Source organism: Chanos chanos, chromosome 6 (genome assembly GCF_902362185.1).
Source record: "Chanos chanos chromosome 6, fChaCha1.1, whole genome shotgun sequence".
Taxonomy (NCBI): domain Eukaryota; kingdom Metazoa; phylum Chordata; class Actinopteri; order Gonorynchiformes; family Chanidae; genus Chanos; species Chanos chanos.
This window is the reverse complement of record NC_044500.1, coordinates 38,703,631-38,722,441: the sequence shown is the minus strand read 5'-3', so window position 1 is coordinate 38,722,441 and position 18,811 is coordinate 38,703,631. Positions and strand designations below refer to the sequence as shown.

Sequence of the window (18,811 nt, the reverse complement as noted above, 5' to 3'; positions counted from 1 at the left end):
CTCGAGAACGTGTTTTAGTAATGACGACAAACACGTTCGGTAGGAACAGAACCTGCTAAAACAGAAATCGCCAGTAGTTGATCCCACGTCTTACCTCCCGGGAACCTGGGACATACAAATATATTCGTGTGTGCACGAAATCCTGCAGGTTTTTAAAAGTCGCATTTTCTTTATGCTTAAGGATAGAGAGTTGTGTCGGCTGGACACTCATGTTTTCTTAGTTTAGATTTCGGTCTGAAACGCTTCCACTACTACTACTCAACAGAGGACCGAAGTTTCTACTCCCTTGTCTGTTGCCGTGGGGCTGGCTGGTCGTCAGGAATGTCCCAGAAGGAAAGGCCCACTTTCTACCGACAGGAGCTTAACAAAACAGTATGGGAGGTCCCAGAACGGTATCAGAATTTGTCGCCTGTTGGCTCGGGTGCATATGGATCCGTATGGTAAATTGTTTTCCTTGCAACGTTTTCTTCCCCGTTATTGCATAACAGTTGCCATTCTTCGCAGACTCACAAACGGTTTATTGCGGGCCGTAAGACGGTTGCTCAATTAAAGCTTCAAAACTTAACCTTAATGGGGCCTGTGTGACTAACTAAAGTGAATATGTCGGTTCATTCTGATTTTGCATTTCACATTTCACATGCATTTATTAATTGCCTTTCTTTCGCGAACGTAATCACAAATAGTTAAACATCTCACGACGGGGTAGGAATGGAGAGAGTGAAAACGTTTTATTTTGCAGCGACAGTTATGTGTGCCTTTTGGTAAATGCTGTTTCTGTTATGAAGAGAAGTCAACACAAAAGCTTCCGAGTTTGTAACGGCACGTTGTTAGTCGTGCATGCCCTGACAGAGGCATTTGTCCCGCGGATTGTTTTGCTTTCATGCCAGCAGGCAACAGTCTATGCTAGTTTGTATAGGTAATTTCACACATTGTCCCTATTTCATTGGTTTGGTTGTTTACATAAATTCGACAGCAATCGAAATAAATTTCCGACAGAAGTAGTGTTTTGTACTTCAGTGCAACGTGCATCCCCTCATGTCGAAAACGGCGGTATGTTGTTGTTTATAAAAGAATAAATTCGCAAATGAATACTCTTAATCCTTGGTTAATTTATTAAGTGGATGCACTTGGCCCCGTTTGCTCCAGTGTTTACCCCCAGTGCACTCCTCTTATCGACAAGAAGTGAAGGGCTATCATCGAGCCAGAAAAACGAAGTGGACAAGGCAGATTATACCGTGGGACGAAAAATATCTCTCAGATACACTTGGGCTATACACTCATTTACGTGCATGCTATCGCGTTGTTTTTTTCATGCGTTCGCTGAAGCTCAAATGCAACGAAACATCACATGATTAGAGGTCGCGGAGCCTATGCGCATTGTGCATGCTATAGCATCTGGTCACGGTGGAGGACAGGATGATGTCACCACGCTCTGTCTGCTCTGACTCACACTTCCAGGATTAGGTGGTCCTCTCATTACTGATTTGGTTAGTCATGCATACGGAGTTGTTGAGGAAAAAAAATAGATTTCTAGCTGCCTTAAGCTTTTAACAGTACCCTCCGAAGTATGATGGAACAGGCCGAGGCTGGAAGTTGTTGTACTATTATTTTTCTTAAATATCTTGCAGTCAGGGTCAGGGTATTCACATTTTTGTGTTTTGCTGAGTAGAGAAAGCATGATTTTATTCAAAGCTCCTTTGATGCAGGTGCATGAGGGGATTTCAGTGGTATTGCTTGAGATCTATGAAGTGGTTTCCTGCTGCAGATGTAAAGGACAAGTCACAGCACATGGAACCCGGCCATGGGAAACATTCTTTAGTGTAAATGTCAAGAAGGTCACCGGGGCTTCCCTGTCCCTCAGAAGTTTCCTGAATGGTCTTGCAAAATGCGGGGCCTTACTATCTATGTTATTGATACAGAGGAGTAAAAATACACCTCTCTGTGTTGGCACTTTTATGTCCAGAGTGTCATGAAACAAACAGTTTTGTTTTTTTGTGTGTGTACCCGCAGCCTTTGTTTTCCTTTCGGTGGGAATTTAAATATGTTGGCCACGGGTGTGCGTGAAACATGTAACGATGGTTTCACTTCAGATGAAACCACCATTTTGTTTATTTTTACAGACCTCGTTACACTCCACACAGTTACTTTTAAAAAGTGAATGAAATGCCTACCTGGAAATCTAGGCCACTGAATCGCTCACACATATGGGGAATAGTCTCTTATGACTCAATTTACTGCTTCTAGAGCAAGACACATCGAACAACTTCTTTTTATTTTTTTTTTTGAAGCAGCTGTAGGTTGAGAGGGAAGTGTCCAGCATTGTCACATAGCTTGCAGTGGAGGAGAAGAACACGAGCATCACAGGCTTTAAAATCTAACCATCTTTGAACGAGGGACAAAGGTGCTATGTGCGGTTCTGTCGTTTCCAAGCAGCGTCTGGAGAGTAAATGGCAGACAGCCCTCTCCTAGGAATGTTCGGACTCACCCACGTCTCAGTCGGGTGGAGTTCAAGCAGGAGCCAGAGGTAAACTGAAATAAAAAAAAAGCGGAGAGGAATGCATTCATTTCACATTCAGATTCGATTCTGAACCCTGATAGTCAAAAGAAGACGGAATGGGGAATGTCATTATGCAGGTGATGGGCTCTGTCAGAGTGAACGTGAAACGAAAAAGGGGCAGGTCGTGTCCGCACGGCAGTTTAAAAAAAAAAAAAAAAAAATTCTCCTCCGCGTGAAGATGATTAATGGCATTGGATCTTTGAACAAGTCAAATTTGCTTGGTTGTCTCAGAATGTATAGACTGGCAGAAAGGAGACTGTAAATCATGTGATGATTGTGATCTTTCCTTAAAAATTGTGATGGTTCAGTGACAGTACTCATTCAAAGAAATCCACACATGTTTGAAAGGACAAAACAGAGCAATTAGAAGATGAGCCAAAGTCTCATTTGCCAGGAATTTGGGCTTAAACTGTATGGAACTGTCAAACAATATTTCAGCTCAAACTCTGGATCTGATTGCAAAAGACAGCAAGTGGATTTTTTAATGGTTATCTTGAATGGAAGCCCATTCCATCTGCCTATTTACAGTATGTTATGTAAACATTAGGGGAATTTCTTTTCTAACTTGTTACAAAAAGCTTGTGTAATTTCTTCAGCTGGTGCTTTACAAACAAAGTAGGCTGAATGCAAATTTCCAGTTCGCAGTGTGCTTTCTTTGAACCAGTGAATTGAAGCAGGCTGAGTCATGGCATAGTATGTTAAGTTTCCTGGTCATAGAGCAAGTCATGACAGAATAGCATGCATAATAGGCAGTTCATGAAAGTCATTGCTGAAGATGAGGTGTAGTCTTGTACTGTAACCCAGAATCATAATAGCTTGTAATCTCCCTATACCAGCCACGCCTTTATTGTCAAGCAGTATAGCGAGTGTCAGAGCTGTGTTCCTTGGTCTCCAGGTTTGAGCCTGTTCAGTCACTATGAACATGTCTTTTGCGAACCAATGGAAAGAAATCATTCCTCAAAAGAAGATCTACTGTAATTTGATCTTAATCTTGTCTTAGTTAAAGACTGTTGCTGTTTTGTTCTTGTTGCTTGAGTTCTTTCAATTCCTCTTGCTAGGTAAAAAAAAGGCTCCTCCGTCTCACATTCTTTAAAGAATGCTGTGGAACAGACGTAGTGCTGGAGTTTTGTTGCTTATCACTAATCATGATACTTTTGATGTGCTTTTCACGTGCGGAGAGTCAACTGACAAACAGGAATTGTCGTACAGAAGTGCAAATCAAAGAAACCTTTCGTAACATGATTTTAAACATGAAGCATTGCGCAACTACGGAACAAGAAGCTATAAATAGATGTAAATGTGGCTGCGCCAAGTCAGAATTGTAAATACCAACTATGATGTTGATCTTCTAATCATTTACTTAATTCATTAAGATATCCTTTTTTACTGGTACCTCACTAACCCTAAAACTGTCTTTCATGTATTTTTGATCATTAATTATGATTTGAAAGATATCTGATATGTTTTGAGAATTGTTGTAATGTCAGCTCTGTGGGAATCATTTAATAACCTGTGTGTTTTGTTTTGTTTTTTTACCAATATTAATTTGCTTTCTTTTTCATGCTGAAAAATGGTGCTCGATTTTTCGCTCTGTCCAAAGGGTTGTGAGTGTGATTTAGGATGAATGTTGTCAGTTTGCATATTGTACGTAATATCAACTGACTTTATTGGAAATCCAATGTGGTCAACTCTTCACCATGTGCGTTCTCAAAAACTACAAAATCCCCCTCGAAACTGTTCTCCCTTAGTTCAAGGATAGAGTGGAAATTCCCTAGGTCCAACTCAGCAGTGTTGTTTTTGCCTTAGCTTCCTGCAAAATGTTTCTTGGTAAAGCCACAGGAATATTTTTTTCATTATGTCAGATATCTGCCTAGCAGGATTTTTATTTTGTTTGTACTCTAACTCTGAGAACAAGATGTGTCATTGTAATGTGATTTTCCTAGTCAGTAGCTGTGTTGTATCAGGATTATATTGTTTGTGTCCCTTAGAATGATGATGGTTTGTCTCTGATTGTCATTTCTTTTTGACGGTGTGACACGGTGCCTCCTTGGGCAAAAGTACTGCTCTTGTACTTGTACTTTTGTTTGTCCCATCTGTGAGACTAGCCTAGTGATACTTCCTGGAAATTCTATTCATTGTCGTTTGCCCATGCCATCTTGGGTTGCTGTGGTTACTTGAAAGCCATTGTTCCCGAGATAATATGAGAAGGGGAGCACTCTGTATGAAGTTCAGTTTTTTTTTTTCTTCCTCTTCTTCTTTCAGGTCAAACGATTGAAATGGAAAAAGTTGAACTTGGCTTGAGGCTCGAATAAATGTCAGAAACAAGGCCTGATCCATGAAAGGCGTACCGAATCTGAAACTGAATCTTTAGTATAATCCCTTTTGGTTCATTTGCATATGCAGTGTAACCTTGGTAGTGTCATCTTATCCCCTTAGCAGTCATACAAGTGCTTGTATCGGTCTATGACATCTATGAGGAGTGCATGTTGGCTTTGTGATACAGGTTTCAGATAACATATTGCCACATGTTGTTGCATCTTTATTTTGCAGCTTGAACCAGGTTCATCATCACAGATGGGGGTTTTTATTTTCACGCTTATTCACTCATTGCAGTCTCCTCAAGCTTAACTGAAATTACATTGCCTGAAATATTCTCATGTTTTCGTACGCAAACGCGTACTGCAGAGCTAATCTGATTACGTCTTTTTGCTTTTCTCCAGCTCTGCGTATGACGTGAAGACAGGCCTGAAGGTCGCGGTGAAGAAACTCTCCCGGCCGTTCCAGTCCATCATCCACGCCAAGAGGACGTACAGAGAGCTACGACTGCTCAAGCACATGAAGCATGAGAATGTGAGTACAGTTTACAGACTGTTCCAGAACGCTCGAATCAACAGTCCGCCGCTTATCGTCCATATCTGCCGAGACGCGACGTAACACGCTGTTTCGAGTTAACTGCACTGCTCGAATGTCGGGGACACGTGAATGACCTTAATTTACCTTCATCTCACTGTTTAAACTGTGATTTGAAAAGCGGTGTGGAAATCTGAACAATGGAAAAAAAAAAAAAAAAGATGCATACATTAGACTTATGGTACAGATCTTGTCAGATGGGACCTAATTCAGTTGTCCCTTTCCCCTCAGGCTTTTACATCTTTTAACTATCCTGAGTTAATATCTGAAACTTGCATTCGGGGCACCAAATGTGTATAATGTGTGCTAGGGCTCTTTGTCTGTCTGCTCTTTTGTTCTCTGTCTGTCAGTTCTGCTATTGTTAAAAAAAAAAAAAAAAAAAACGGGTGCTCTTTGTTCCTCTCTCATAATTGTAATAATGAAACACAACAAAATATCTGTTTACTGGCTCACCAGATAAGCTGACCACAGCAGCGGCTGCTGCGTTATAAGTTATGAAAACACAATTGAGCGTTATCTCTTTACCTCTAGTGTGCGTAGGGGTTTTTAAGGGAAAGATCTCTACTCAGCAGAGATGCAGTGTTGCACAAAAGCCTGTGGTATAATAGAGTGACTGCCTCACTCTCTGCATGTATAAAACCCCGTGTTTGGTTTCCGATATGATAAATCTACTTCTGCCCAGTACATTTTCACTGTTATGCAAACGCTGAAATAGCTGGCGTATTTTTGGTTAATATTGCATCTTTACTCTAACTGTGGAGCCAAAAACAAAAAGATTGCTGGAGGATACACTGCATAATTTATTGTTGCTCATAGTTGAACACAGCTTCTGTCAGATTTGATTGGCTTATTTTTTACTTGCAGTTGTCAAGGCGCAGATGAAGTTTGTAATCATCCATTGGCTCCGATGCCAGGTTCTGGTTGACTATAATGTTGAGCAGCTGTGAGTTAATGCACTCAAATGAGATGATGTTTAATACAGGCGAAATACTTCATGTGTATTGCATCAGTACAGGAACAGAGCACTGTGATTTGAAGGGCTTTGAGGTTATTAATGCAAAAGGATTTCCCCCTCTGCAAAGGGTGCTAACCAAACCTGCCTTGAATGATGTTATCAAACGCAAATGTTTAACTCTAAAATGTATGTGTCATCAGCGTGATCATTCTAAAATGGTCAAAAGTGTCTGTTTGCTTGCTGATGGGTTTAGTTACACCCACGCAAATCCAAAAATGAGAACGCATTCAAATTCTGCTCACAATATAGCACTGTTATATCTTACCCCTGGCTCCAAACTCTCTTATGAAAAAGGCTTTTTAAGGGAACAGTTATCACTAATAATGCTGAAAGGAGAATTTGAAAGTAACAAAAGGCAAATTTCAAACTGTATTAGACAATTCTCCTGGTAGTTTTGTTCTAGTTTAGAGCAGTGTGCTCTTCATGGTATTGCATAATGCTATAATTGTAATTATATAATTATTAAAGCAATTTTTACATAATAATTATTACATAAGTATGTTTTGTTATGGGGTACTGTTCAACTGTTGATCCGTAATAGTTACTGCCATTTTGAATCAAAATTATGATGGATCATATTCTGTTTTGGTCTGTCCATTCAAATGGCTTCATTGCATGTTATAGAAATCTGATATTTTCGGTTTGTATACTCCCTGCTCTTAAATGCCTTTTCACTTTGTGTTTTAGGTCATTGGACTACTGGATGTTTTTACACCTGCCACCAGCTTGGAGGAGTTTAATGATGTGTGAGTTTGTGAATCTAATCTGTACTGCAGCTGTTACCTTCCTCTCTGAACCCCACACAGGAAGTCATTGTCATTGGTTGACAAGGTCAGCCAGCTGTGTGCTGACTAAAGGTAGGAGATGGGCAGGCCTGGTCAGACAGGGTGGTAGTGGGAATAAATCTCCTTTAGTTACTGGGCAGAACGGCAGCCGGAGGCGGAGCATGGACGCAGAGAGACGGCAAGGCGAATCAGAGCCGACAGGAAGTTGAGTTGTTCTGCACTCTTAGCGATGAGTAACCTCTAACTGGTACAGTCTCTTAGCGAGTGTGTGTTTGCGGCTCATGCTCGCTCTCTCTGCATGTGTTCAGACACATTTCTCTTACTGTCTTTGATGAAAGGATCAGAGTACTTCTGTTTGTCAAAAGATCTCTCATTCACAGCTGTGCTGTGGTAAGCTCTCGTGTGTTAATGGCTAGATGTTACAGAGACACAGTGAGATTTTGGTGAAAGTGTAATCGTGTGAAATTCATAATGCTTTTATGTTTTGAACGTGTGCCGTGTCTCTGTTGAGACAGAACATGCAGGCTAGACACATGTTGGTAATGCCCATAGTTTCTATGGCAACGAAACCTCATCCCCACAGTGTCATTTAGGATCTGCACTGGTAATAACCTTCAGCTCTCATTGCCTCATTATAACCATTGCTCAAATCACAGAATGCTCAATTCAGGGAAGAAGGAGTGTAAAAAACAAATAGTCTGAAACGAGTAGCAGAATATAAAACTAGTTTGTCTTGTCGGGGCCTGATTTCTCTAGTTCTTTGTCTTCTTGGAACTTCAAGTGCTTTATACCTAATTGGTTTGTCATGTTCTCCACCCCATTACTTTAGTCTGTCAGATTGCCCTGCTCTTCCCCGTTTTCTAATCCATGCCGTCAACTTTCTGGCCCTTCCCAGCCCGGTGTCAGTTCAGTGGGGTAAAGGGTTTCTGAGGTCATGACCACAGAAAGAAAGTGAGTGAACAAGAGGGCCTCTGTGAGCAAGCCCGAGCTGCAACTGGCAGCAGACTGACAGACTTACAGGGAGTGGAAACTAAAGCAGGGAGTTCTACACAGTGTCCAACTTACCGTAAGCGTGCGCACACACAGACACACACACACCACACACACACACACACAGAGGACTCTATTTTCCCCCTGCTTCTGTCTCTTGGAGAGGAGGATACATGGAAACCAGAGCTAAGAATACTTCCTATAAATACCCATGCCCTCTGAAGCCCACCCCTGTGCAGAGTCACAGGAGGAAGATTTGGGCTGAGAGAGAGAGAGAGAGAGAGGGAGAGGGAGTGAAGGGAGGAAGGAAGAAAGGCAGGACAAGTTTGGCCTGACAGACATTTGCTTACCCACATAAAGCTTCACAGATAGCCCTGGTCTGCTTGAGGTGAAAGTAAAAAGAGTCTCTCTCTCTCTCTCTCTCTCTCTCTCTGTTCCAGCATGCATGTGGTTTTAAAGCCATATCAGGAGGCAAAGGGGGGTGCTGTAAAGCTCTTATGATTGTTTAGGTTTGTAATTGTGATCATGGCATGGTCAAGTGAAAGCCACTTAAATTCCTTCCACTGCACAGCACAGTCACAGAGGTAGGCGCCTGCAGAGCTGTGCTCCATTGGCTCACCGCCAGCCCCATTCCATTGCTTATGGGTGGGGCAAAGGAGATGATAAGCTGTTCTGACTGCCAGTCAGAATAACCCCTGCCCTGTCACATTACACCCTCAACATTCTCTTTGTGCAGTGTGTGTTTGTTTGTGTGTATGTGTTTGGGTTGGTGTCAGGGGTTTAAAGGTTAGTTCAAATGGAAAGGACTAAAAAAAGAACTTATTAAGTTATGCAACAGGACTTTATTGATTTTCGAGTGCCAAACACAGTTCAGTCATACATTAAAATGATAGGAATTAGGTCATGAGTGTTGACAAAAAGTAGTCCCCTGCTAAAATTTGAGTTTTTTTTTTTTTTTTTTAAATATTTACTACACATTAATGTCTTTTTGGATCTGTCCACTTGACTGTGATATTTTGATGTCATTCGATTGACAGGTACCTGGTAACTCACCTAATGGGTGCTGACCTCAACAATATTGTCAAATGCCAGAAGTTAACAGATGACCATGTGCAGTTCCTCATCTATCAGATCTTACGGGGATTGAAGGTAAGTTCCTGTTTCTCTATAAAGATCCAGTCAGATGTCAGTATTTCATATATTTTTAATACGTTAAGGGATTCGCAGCGAATGAATCCTCCTCTGTTGTCCATGAAGACGTTAAAGACATGCGTTGAACATACATTAAATACAGTGATTGTGTTTATTTATTAAAGACATGCATTGAACATACATTAAATACAGTGATTGTGTTTATTTATTAAAGACATGCGTTGAACATACATTAAATACAGTGATTGTGTTTATTTATTAAAGACATGCGTTGAACATACATTAAATACAGTGATTGTGTTTATTTATTAAAGACATGCGTTGAACATACATTAAATACAGTGATTTGTGTTTATTTATGTGGATGTTGAGTCAGGACATTAACCCAAACGTTGTGTCCCTCCACAGTACATCCACTCAGCAGATATCATCCACAGAGTAAGTCTGTTGGCTTTTACCTCACACACACACACACACACACACACACACACACACCTGTGTAGCACTGATTCTATGGAATTAATGAGCGTTTTTTTCTCCTCACCTTTATCTCTGCTCTGCTGTGTTCGTATGCAGTTATAGTCCTAAGCGTAGTATGTTGTGTGGCATATTTATGATATTAATTTGCTGTGTGCTTTTTTTTTTTCTTTTTTTTTTTCATTAATGTTTGCACTTGCTGAAGCTGGTTAGAGGAGCTGTTTCAAGGATCATCCCTTGCGTAAACTTTATGAAAGCTTTTATGATGTACAGACTAATTGAATTTATTTTAGGAGCACTCAAGGTCTTGGCAGCATTGTGGTCTTTAAATGGAGTTTGTGGCATCACGCACAACACTCTCTCACTCTTTCTTTCTCTCTCTCTCTCTCTCTCTCTCTCACTCTTTCTTTCTCTCTCTCTCTCTCTCTCTCTCTCTCTCTCTGTCTGCATTTCTTTTCCATCTTTGTCCTCTTTTCTCCATCTCTTTCCTCTCTGTGCTGAATCTGCACAGGATCTAAAGCCCAGTAACTTGGCTGTGAATGAGGACTGTGAGCTGAAGGTAAGAGTCTTTTCCCCCTTTGTTATGTCAGGATTTGTCAACCTGTGTTGACCATCACTGAATTTATGGTCCGGTGGCAGATGGAGATAAGAGGTCTAATATCATTTCCTGATTAGTGTGTCTTCATTTATTGCCAACACCTCCACTGCACACCCTGTACAGATCTTGGACTTTGGGCTGGCACGACATACTGATGACGAGATGACTGGCTACGTAGCGACCCGGTGGTACCGCGCCCCAGAGATCATGCTGAACTGGATGCACTACAACATGACAGGTCGTGGTCAAACGCACGCACACAAACACACTCTCTCTCACATAGACACACAAATGAATATGATTGTAGAGACATGATCATTAATGTATTTAGCTTGCAGTTGACCTTAAACTAGACTATGCATCACTTGGTGCTTCGTTTAACAACTGAAATGAAGACTTAAGTGGGAAATTCAAAATAAAAGTCATTTTGTTTGTTTTTCAGTGGATATCTGGTCTGTCGGATGTATCATGGCAGAGCTTCTCACTGGACGTACTTTGTTTCCTGGAACCGACCGTATCCTTTTTTTTTTTTTTTACCCCCCCCCCACATGATTTGTTTCCAGATATACTTCAAAGTGCTCTGCAACCTCTGACTGGTGTTCATTTGTAATGAATGAGGTCCTCTTCATAAGTATTTGGAACAGTTTTTCCAAGTCATTAGTTATTCAGGAAATGTAACACTACGGTGGCATTGGTCTCCATGCTGTGGTGAACTGTGACTCTGTTCTTTAAATAGCTATATTTCCTACAGTTTATAAAAGTGTCTGTGTGTTGGCCAAAGCTTACTCACTGAGGGCTATCCCTCTGCACGAGTGACTCAGCTCAATGGGCCTGCAATATGCTTACACATTGAGTCACACTGCCTGCTGTCTCTGTTAAGTAATTTTGAGTCATAAATCCTTAATGCTCACTTTTGGTATACTAAAACCTGCGCTGTTACTGCTAAGAAGTGCACACACCACGCCACAAATCCAACACTGTCCCAGGTACTGCTTTGGGCCCAGTGCTCCAAACCACTTAGACACAGAGACACACAGACGCGTTCCTTCTTTAAAAGATGAATTGTACTGCACAATTCAAAGAACGTACCTGAGTGAAAAATGTTTCCAGTTCCGTTTGTCACACTTTAACACCTCTACCCTCACCGCAATACTTTATTCAAGTGTGGTTGTGTGTGTGTGTGTGTGTGTGTGTGTGTGTGTGTGTGTGTGTGTGTGGTTAAAAGAGAGAGTATGGGGTGGGGTGTTTGTATTAATCATTTTGTTTGTTCTGTTCTGAGTGGCAGTATACACAGTTTCAAAGATTGCTGTAAGACTTATTTGTTTTTTTTGAGAAGCAGATTGGCCTGTTCACAGACACGTTTGGGAATGCGCTTACTCAGCCCCTCGCCTTTCAGTTTCAAACCACAGAAAAACACCATGTTTTGAAACTATATTTGAAGTCCATGAATACAAAGCAGGAACGTGAAAGCATTATAAAGAGTGGATATTTCTCTTAACCTGATTATGATGCATTTTGATCATTTTGATTTCATTATGCTTGATGTTAAATTATATTGTACACTGTTGCTTTGTGTTGAGTAATGTTGAAAATGTTGTTTTTGGGTCTAGTTGCATGTGCTTTCACCAGTCATCATGTTCTCTTCCTCTGACCTATGGGCATGCCACTCATCTCTCTAAACCACATTAACACCACCCACGTCTATCCCTTTGTTGTCTAAATTAACCAAGAACTTGACACTTTTTTTTTTTTGTTGTTTTGTGCTGTTTGTTGTAGTGCGTCTGAATGCGGTAACTTGTGAAGACCTTATAGCTCTTCAGACGTTTGAAACTTCTCCTTTTAGTTATATGTTGAAGATGTTATGTTCTATATCACAGCCACTAACCAAATTGCTTATTTCTCTTGATAGGTCACGAGTTTAAAATTGTCTTCGTTAGTCGACCTTGACAGTGAAGGTCATTAGTTCTAACGGTGTGTGTGCTTGCTTCTTACTCAGCCACATGTTCTGACGGGGCACAAACTCAGCACTAGTGCAGGCAGAATATCAGCGGAACTTTCCGGAAGCTTCACTGGAACATAGTTTTGCTTTGTTTTGCACAAAAAGTGTAGAATATGCTTTTTAGATGTGTACTAATCACAGCTTTGAGCTGTCACACATTTCTAGGTTGTCTGTATTCCTAGCATTGTGCCTCACGTGGTAGTGATGTAGAGGCGCCGACACATTTGGTGCCTCCTTAACACTTACACATGCTTTTACACATGCTGATGTTCTGCTGTGGTTTATAACAAGAGCAGCATGGAGCTGAAATCAGATGACATTTTTCAGCATTTGCATGTGTTTATATTGGGCTCATAGAAGAACGATAGCATGTTAACACCACCAAGACGTCATCTCTTTAGAAGTTTGCGTCTAAAAATAGGCATCTTGCTTGTGTTTCAAGTGCTGTTTTCGCACGGGAAAAATTTTTGGATGAATTTCAAAGAGGAGTTTTCAATTTATTTATGTATTTATTTATTTATTGTTAATTATGGCTTAACAAATCAGACTCCCAGTCATAGGTTTCCCCCCACTCCTTAAGTTTTCCTTTATGTTGCCCTGAAAGATATTGATCAGTTGAAGCTAATAATGCTGCTCGTCGGGACCCCAGGGCCTGAGCTCTTGATGAAAATATCTTCAGAGTCTGTGAGTTTGTTTTTTTTTGTTTTTTTTTTTTTTTTGTTTTGTTTTTTTTCCAGTTCTGCCTGAGTTTCAGTCCTGTTTTTTTTGTGTCGCAGCGATCGCCTGGTGATCCACTACTTTTGCCTAACTATCTTTCATTCTAAGCAGTCGCACCTTTTTTTGTGTGCTTTTGCATGTCTTCTTATTCCTGTTCCTGGCATGCCTATCTTCCCTGCCCTCTGATTAGGAAGAATTCATGTAGTGCCGTTTATTCTGATCTCAGCCGTGGTACAGAATTCTTAATAAAAAAAAAAAAGAAAAAGAAGAAGCTAACTCAAAACAATCTTTGTTGAGGTGTGAGGGTTGGTCTACCCCACAAAACGCCTTTGTGCAGATATGTTTCACTTTCATGTTGCTTCGCTTGTCTTGGGTGTCGTTTTCTTCCTCTTCTGACTCATTAATGTCCTGTAATGTCTTTCACATCTCTCTCATTATGTGTGTTCTCTGTTTAAACGGAACTAATTAATGTGCCTTCATTGCTAAGTATCAAATCTTAACGCCGCATGTGTGTGGGACCCCCCCCCCCCCTACTCCCCACCACTACCGTCCCTTCATCCTGTCTTTCTGGTATCTCTGCCACAAAGCAGTACACATGCCCCACTCCAGAAAAAAAATGATAAACCATAGAGAACTGATGGAATGGGGGGAGAATGCACTTATTGCTTATTTTGAGGGGGTCACCTGTAACTTTGCTTCGTTGTAAGCCCCTTGACCTGGGTGCCTAAGATATAAACCAGCTTCAGCAGATAATGCGGCTGACGGGGACTCCACCAGCCTCTCTAATAAGCAGGATGCCCAGCCACGAGGTGAGAAGGTCTCCCGCACTCTGTACCTGACCGCAGGACAGAAGCAGCAAAGCAACCAACCGCCCTGATTTCTGAAGTGGAACTTAGACCTGTTCCTGCTCGGCAGCAGGGACGAACTGTTCCGTGTACCGAGGCTGTTATTTAGAGTGTTCTTTGTTTATCATAGAGATTTATTTGCCCTGGCTAAACCTTCTCCCCCCCCCCCAACCCCCACACGCACCCTGCCTGCTTTTTGTCTGAGACGTGCCTCTGACCTATTTTCTAACCACACCACAATACACTGCGATGCCCAGGCTTCTGTGAATGGTGTCTCTCACCCGTTCATGTGCAGTGAGTCCTTAGAATTAACCCAGAATGCAGAGGAATCTACACTACACAATAGCCATGCGTCTAGTGTTGGAAAGTAGCAATGCTCATTGCACTGCTGCTAGCATTTAGTTTTACTGAAGGTTACAAGGAAATAATATTTGTAAAAAAAAAAAAAAAAAAAAAAGCATAAATGGTGAATAGTCACAACCATGAATAAAACTCTTGACGTATTTAATGGAGAAAAGATTTTAGTTTATAGAAACAAATCGCTTAAAGAGATTTCTGTCCTTCTACTCTGTTTTACTGAGTCTCTTCTCAGTTCTTTTTCTGTGAAGTAATATTCATAGAGGAGTTTTTGTTTTGAGGTATTCCTCATGGTTCTCATGCAAGAAGAAATTTGCCACCAGGCACAGACAAGTGTAAACAGCTTATCACATACCCATCTAATATAAGTGACAGTTTTCATGTATGTGGGATATTTCTCATTTTATTTTCCAATAGGCCAGAAACTACATTAACTCCCTGCCACAAATGCCTAAGAGGAATTTTGCTGACGTGTTCATCGGCGCAAATCCGTTAGGTAAAATACGGGCTCTGTTTCGTTCGGACTGGATTATTCTTTGCTGTTCTTACTTTGTTGACACCAACAAAATTACGCAAGTTGGTCTTGTACAGTTGATTCAGACCTCCTTTTCAGTTTGTTGAAGGTTCACTCAGAAATGTAATAGCCTTCATGATTTATAGACCACTTGTCAGTAAATTCAGAAAATGGTAAAATACGGGGCCTCATCACCTGAAGTATGAGATATATGAAGATAATAAAGTATACTGTATAGTGATTTGGGTCTCTCTTTCGATTGCTCCGTAGCTGTGGACCTGCTGGAGAAGATGCTGGTTCTGGACACAGATAAGCGGATCACTGCTTCAGAGGCTCTGGCCCACCCATATTTTGCTCAGTACCACGACCCAGACGACGAACCAGAGGCCGAACCCTATGACCAGAGCTTTGAGAGCCGGGAACTAGAGATTGAGGAGTGGAAACGTAAGTCTAGCGTTCATTCTGTTTTGGTACACTGGAGTGGAAAAAGTAAACATTCACATGATTAAAATATTAGGTGCCTCTGACCGAGGATGAACATTTTTCATATTTTCTTCTCGATTAATGAATCAGTCATTCTGATCTTGCAGCTATAACGGTGCGTGTAAATCTGTTCATCATTGGGAACTCAAATGTTTCAGTGTCAAAGCGCAGTATCTGGAGGAGTCAGACAAATGTTGAACTTGTCTTTACTTAGGACTGACCTATGAGGAGGTGCTGAGTTTTGAGCCACCTGTGTTTGATGGAGACGAGATGGAGTCATGAGTTTGCAGTCATTCCTGCGTCCTCTCCTGGCCACTGTGAGGCGCAATCACCTCTCAGGACCTTCACACAAAACAGGAAGACAAAAAAAAAAAAAAAAAGTGACATTGAAGTGCCATTATTCAATGCTGGGCCCTGTACATTCTCTAGGTTCAAAGTCAGAGGACTTCTTTCCCGTTTCCCCTTCTCAAACCTATTATGGAATTTATTGAGGAGAAACATCAACTTCTGCCTTGATTGCAGTACGGACACAGATCATTGAAATGAAACTTTTTTTTTTTTTTTTTTTACTCGGCAACATTACGGTCAAAATAACTTTAATATTATAGAATGTCAGGGGTAAAAAAACAAAACAAAACAAAAAAAAAACATATTTATGTATTTACATCTGCAGGAACAAGAACAATCAAATCTTGTTGTTGTGATATCAACAATTTAAGTCTTTAATTTGACTATGTTGTACATGCCAGGGGGAAATATCTAAAAAGAAATATAAAAGAAAAAAATCCAAATTTATCTTCACATTGTGTCTGATTAGTCTTCTAAATGACTGCCATAGTAAAGTATTTTAAATGTGTAAATAAAGTAGCACAATTGTAAATAAGTAATAATGTTTAACTATAGTTATTTTGCTTAGGAGTTGGAACCGTGCAGGTTAACACTCATGACTCAGAGTGGGGATGACACCAACCTTGAAAGACGGACTAAACCATGAATACCATCCATCAAGAAGAATGTATATCTTTGAAGAATGTAGAACAATAAATGAGGATTTTATTTAAAAAAAGAAAAGAAAAAAGTCTACACTCTAAGCTTCAGTCAAGAACACCACCAGATTACGTAGGAATGTATTTTTGTTGTAGAATGTAGCCATTCTTACACATATATCTGAACTAATTCAGAGACTGAACAAATGCAACTGGCCGTAAGCTTGCCAAGGTCCTGGAAACCCCGTTAGCAATAAGTTTGATTTTTTTTTTTTTTTTTACTCCATCAGGTCTTGAAAGTATCTCAACTCTGGTTCCAATGAACTCATTTTATCAAGTTCTTCACATCCTGCCAGTGAAGTAGGAGAATATCGTGTGTTCTTCAGCCGGATTTTTACACACATGATTATAGATTGGTTGGAGTCCAAAGCGAGAATCACGTCCTTGTACTTAAAGCCGGTGTGTGGCTTCCCTGTCTCGTCCTCTTCATTCTTTTAATATTTCTTTTTTCACTTCAGAGGAAAGAATGTGTGATAGGCCTGCTGACCTCACACCTCAGAGTAGATAACATCATCTTTTTACCAGCTTTTGACGATTCTCTTTATCAAATTGGAATTTTATCATGATCCAAAACAATATGCTACAGACAGTCCTTCAGAGAAATGTCTTTCTTGTCTTCTTCTGTAACTGTTTCCAGCTGTGTGAAAGAGGGCTTAGTGCCGCTGTAGAATGAAACTGAGCCAGTACTTCTCCTGAATTTACCAACCAAACCAGCAAAGCTCCCTACCAAGAATGTGTTTTCAGTTTTAGTAATGAGTGCCAGAATTTATTTAAATGCATCAGTTACATAACTTAAGATCGTTTTTAAATGGTGTGTTTTTCATGGTATGATGTTTTATTTAGCAGTTTAGCATTGTTTCTGTATTGAGCATGAATCTTTTCTTTTGAGGATGTGTATGACTATTTGTATGCACCTGTTTACAGCATTCAAGGAGGAAAAAAACAAAAAACATAAGTAGCCCCCCCCCAAAAAAAGCTGATGTGATCAACACAACACTTTAGATGACATCAGGATATCTCTGTTATCACTCTGATATCACTGTTAGCCAGGAGCAGTGTCATCCCAAACATGGTTTCTTTTTTCTCCTTTTACCCATTCATCATCAGACATGAAATACCATCCTGTCTTTTTTTTTTTTTTAGGCATATAACCAATTTTCCTCATTCATCTGACTGCAGGCAACACCTTTAAATAACCACTGTTTAAAATAAAGGAAATTATTTTTAAAGACTGGTGTTGAGCCTTTCAGTTTCCAAATGCAGAACATGTGCATCTGTTTGGAATAAATTCATTCTACCTCTTACCCACTTTCCAAAAACCTATTCCATCCTTACCCACTTTCAAAAACCAAACCCACGCTTAATCGACGGATGCTTTTAGGTGAAAGGTTATCACACAGATTGCACAAACTAAAATACGGTGGATAGAAGAAGTCTACACCCCTCTGTTAAAGTGGCAGGTTTTTGTGATGTAAAAAAAAAATTAAAACCCTGTCAGAACCTTTTATACCTTTGTGAAATTTTAAAGTGAAAACAATAAGAATGATTTTAGGGGGGGAAATAAAATGTACAAGAACCTGGTTGCATATGTGTGCACACTCCTAAACTAATAGTTAGTTGAAGCACCTTTAGATTGTCACGACATTTGATCTTTTTGGGTAAGAGTCAGTCAGTTTGGCACATCTTGACTTAACAATATCTTGTCATTCTTCCTTGCAAAAGTGTTCTAACTCCGTCAGATTGGCTGGCCGTCTCCTGTGCGTAGCCCTCTGCAGGTCACCTCGCACATTTTCCACTGGATTTAAATGTGGACTCTGGCTGGGCCATTCCAAATCCTTGGTCTTGTTTTTGGTGAAGCCATTCCTCTGTTGATTTGGGAGGTGCGTTCCGGGTCCTCCTCATGCTGAAAGGTGAAATTCCTCTTCACCTTAAAGTGTTTTAGCAGAAGCCTTCAGGTTTCGTGCCAAAACTGACTGGTATTTCGAGCTATTCATTATTCCCTCCACCCTGACTAAAGCCCCAGTTCCAGCTGAAGAAAAAGCAGCCCCGAAGTGTGATGCCTCAGTGCCTCACCGTAGGGGTGGTGTTCTTTTGGTGATGTGCTGTGTTTTGTTTTTTTTTGTTTGTTTTAATTTTTGCCGCCAAACGTATCTTTTGGTATTATGGCCGAAACGTTCAACTTTGGTCTCATCAGACCATAACACATTGTTCCACACGGTTTCAGGAGATTGGATGTATTTTTTGCAAACTTTAGCTGGGCTTGGATTTTTTTTTTTTTTTTTTTGTTAAAAGAGGCTTCCGTCTTGCCTTCCTACCCCATAGCCCCGGACATATGAAGAACCCGGGAGATCACATGCAGGGAGCAA

The 18,811-nt window shown here is 40.6% G+C and overlaps 1 protein-coding gene across 3 annotated transcripts; it reads left to right on the top strand.

The window, feature by feature from the left end:
• Positions 1-84: 84 nt before the first annotated feature.
• mapk14b (mitogen-activated protein kinase 14b) lies at positions 85-15,926 on the top strand. 3 transcript variants are annotated; one of them, XM_030776205.1, is made up of 12 exons: positions 85-440; positions 5,278-5,407; positions 7,170-7,228; positions 9,295-9,406; positions 9,818-9,847; positions 10,398-10,445; positions 10,608-10,722; positions 10,927-10,998; positions 13,930-14,009; positions 14,820-14,898; positions 15,187-15,360; positions 15,614-15,926. In XM_030776205.1, exons 1-12 carry the CDS (start codon positions 322-324, stop codon positions 15,679-15,681), a joined length of 1,086 nt encoding a protein of 361 aa, XP_030632065.1. In that variant the 5' UTR covers positions 85-321; the 3' UTR covers positions 15,682-15,926. The 3 variants fall into 3 exon arrangements, with proteins under 3 accessions (XP_030632065.1, XP_030632064.1, XP_030632066.1); XM_030776204.1 differs by lacking the exon at positions 13,930-14,009 and adding an exon at positions 13,088-13,167; XM_030776206.1 differs by lacking the exon at positions 9,818-9,847.
• Positions 15,927-18,811: the final 2,885 nt, after the last annotated feature.